Source organism: Trypanosoma conorhini (genome assembly GCF_003719485.1).
Source record: "Trypanosoma conorhini strain 025E chromosome Unknown Tco_14.4_contig_00304, whole genome shotgun sequence".
Lineage (NCBI taxonomy): Eukaryota > Euglenozoa > Kinetoplastea > Trypanosomatida > Trypanosomatidae > Trypanosoma > Trypanosoma conorhini.
The window spans coordinates 20285-22062 of NW_021704392.1; the positions used below are offsets into that span (position 1 = coordinate 20285).

The window sequence follows — 1778 nt, forward strand, 5'->3', positions numbered from 1 at the left end:
CAGCAACGGATGGAGAGGAGCCAGGGCTTATGTATATATGTCTGCATACTTGCGGACATAACAATCCCTTCCCGCCTTTTCTTTGTGCGTTCCAAGTCATTTTATTTTTGTTAAATATTTTGCCTCTTTCGCTCCTCTTCTTTTGTCTCGCTCCACGATCATGGGTGGGCGCGCGTATGCGTCGATGCACCGTTGCTTAGCGTGTTGCAGACCCTCCCTCCCGCGTTTCACGTTTGGGGGCGAAGGAGAGGGAGAGGCGGGGACGAGGGCGCGGCGATGCAGCGGGGCAGCCGTCGGTTGCACGCCGTGAACAGGTCGACGGGGCACCGATGGAGCCCCATCCCAAAGCCGCCGCCGCCGCACGTGGATCGGCTCTGCGGGACGCACAGTGTGCTCAACGCCCTCCGGGCCTTTTACAACGCCGCCGGCTGTCGGCATCCGCACCGGCAGAGGCTGCACTGCCTGTTTGTGCGGGACTTTCGCCTGGCCTTGGGCGGCACCGACGCCGATGCGGCCTCCACCCGCGCCGCGGCGGGCGCGGTGGCGGACAACACGAGCATCCAGAGGGCGCGGGAGGAGGAGGGGGAGGAGGTGACGGAGACGGAGAGTCGGGGGAGCCACGGCGACGTGTGGGTGCCCTCGCAGTACCCGAATCTGCAGCGTATTGTGCGCCTCGCGCGCGCGCTGCGCCTCGACGTGAGGGCGGTGGAGCGCTTTGAGTTGGTGCAGCTATGCGGGGAGCGGCGGAACCAGAACGTGGTGCTCGAGCTGGCAAGCTACACGCCGTGGGAGGTCGTGTCGTGTCCGTGGCCCGGCGGCGGCGGCGGCGGCGGCCGCAGTAGCCGTGACGGGGAGGAGCCGCCGTCCGGGCACCCGGGCGGGGACGAGAGTGTGCTCTTCCTCGATCACGTTATTGATCCCGGCAACGTCGGCGCCGTCATGCGGTCGGCGTTTTTTCTCGGTGTGCGGTGCGTTGTGCTGAGCTGCGACAGCGCGGGGTGCAGCGCGGCGGTGGCGCGGGCGAGCGCGGGGCTCATGGAGCACATGGCCGTCTACCGCAGCGTGGTGCCCACCACAACGTTCCTTGCGAACACTATCGCCCAGCACAAGGCCCGCGGCGACCCCTGCAGGCTGGAGATCTACGCCGCCATCACAACGCCACAGCACGCGGCCGTGCAGGATCGACGCCAATCAACTGAAGTGACGGAACGACGAGGAGGGGTAGGCCCAATGCGGCGTCGGCTGCTGTTGCTGGGGAACGAAGACAAGGGCCTGCCACGCGAGGTGGTGCGCCTGTGTTCGCATGCAGTGCACATCCCCTCCCCGCGGCGGCGGCAGCAGCAGCAGCAGCAGCCGCTACCTCGCGCGGGCGTCTCACCGAAGCGGGCGAAGGGGACCGGGCGGAGTGCAGGGGATGCGCTGCAAGACGATGCTGCCGTGCTGCGGCCGCAGGAGGTGTCGCTGAATGTGAGTGCGGCAGCCGCCATCATTCTCGCCGCTCTGCTGGCCGGGGACCGCTCCGTCGAGATTCACCGACTTGGCTGAGAAGACGCAACACACACACACACACACGCACGCACGCTTTTTTTTTTGTCTCTCGGGGGTGAGTGGGTGGTGGGTGGTGGGTGGTGGGGAGGGGGCAGAGCTGGGTAATGCGTGCGGCACTTCTTTTTTGCGTTTTTCCTCCCGTCTTGCTTCTCTGCCACTCCCGGCGGTAGTGTGGCAGCGGCACACACTGCCCTCCATAGGCGTTCCCGGGCGACAACAACAACAGCAGG

At 66.0% G+C, this 1778-nt stretch overlaps 1 protein-coding gene across 1 annotated transcript, besides 2 other annotated features; it reads left to right on the forward strand.

The window, feature by feature from the left end:
- Positions 1 to 276: 276 nt before the first annotated feature.
- Positions 277 to 1545, forward strand: Tco025E_05324 (23S rRNA (guanosine2251-2-O)-methyltransferase; the record flags this gene model as incomplete). Its single annotated transcript, XM_029372225.1, has 1 exon — positions 277 to 1545. One exon carries the CDS (start codon positions 277 to 279, stop codon positions 1543 to 1545), a length of 1269 nt encoding a protein of 422 aa, XP_029227682.1.
- A 9-nt stretch (positions 1546 to 1554) lies between these two features.
- Positions 1555 to 1580: a microsatellite.
- A 21-nt stretch (positions 1581 to 1601) lies between these two features.
- Positions 1602 to 1633: a microsatellite.
- Positions 1634 to 1778: the final 145 nt, after the last annotated feature.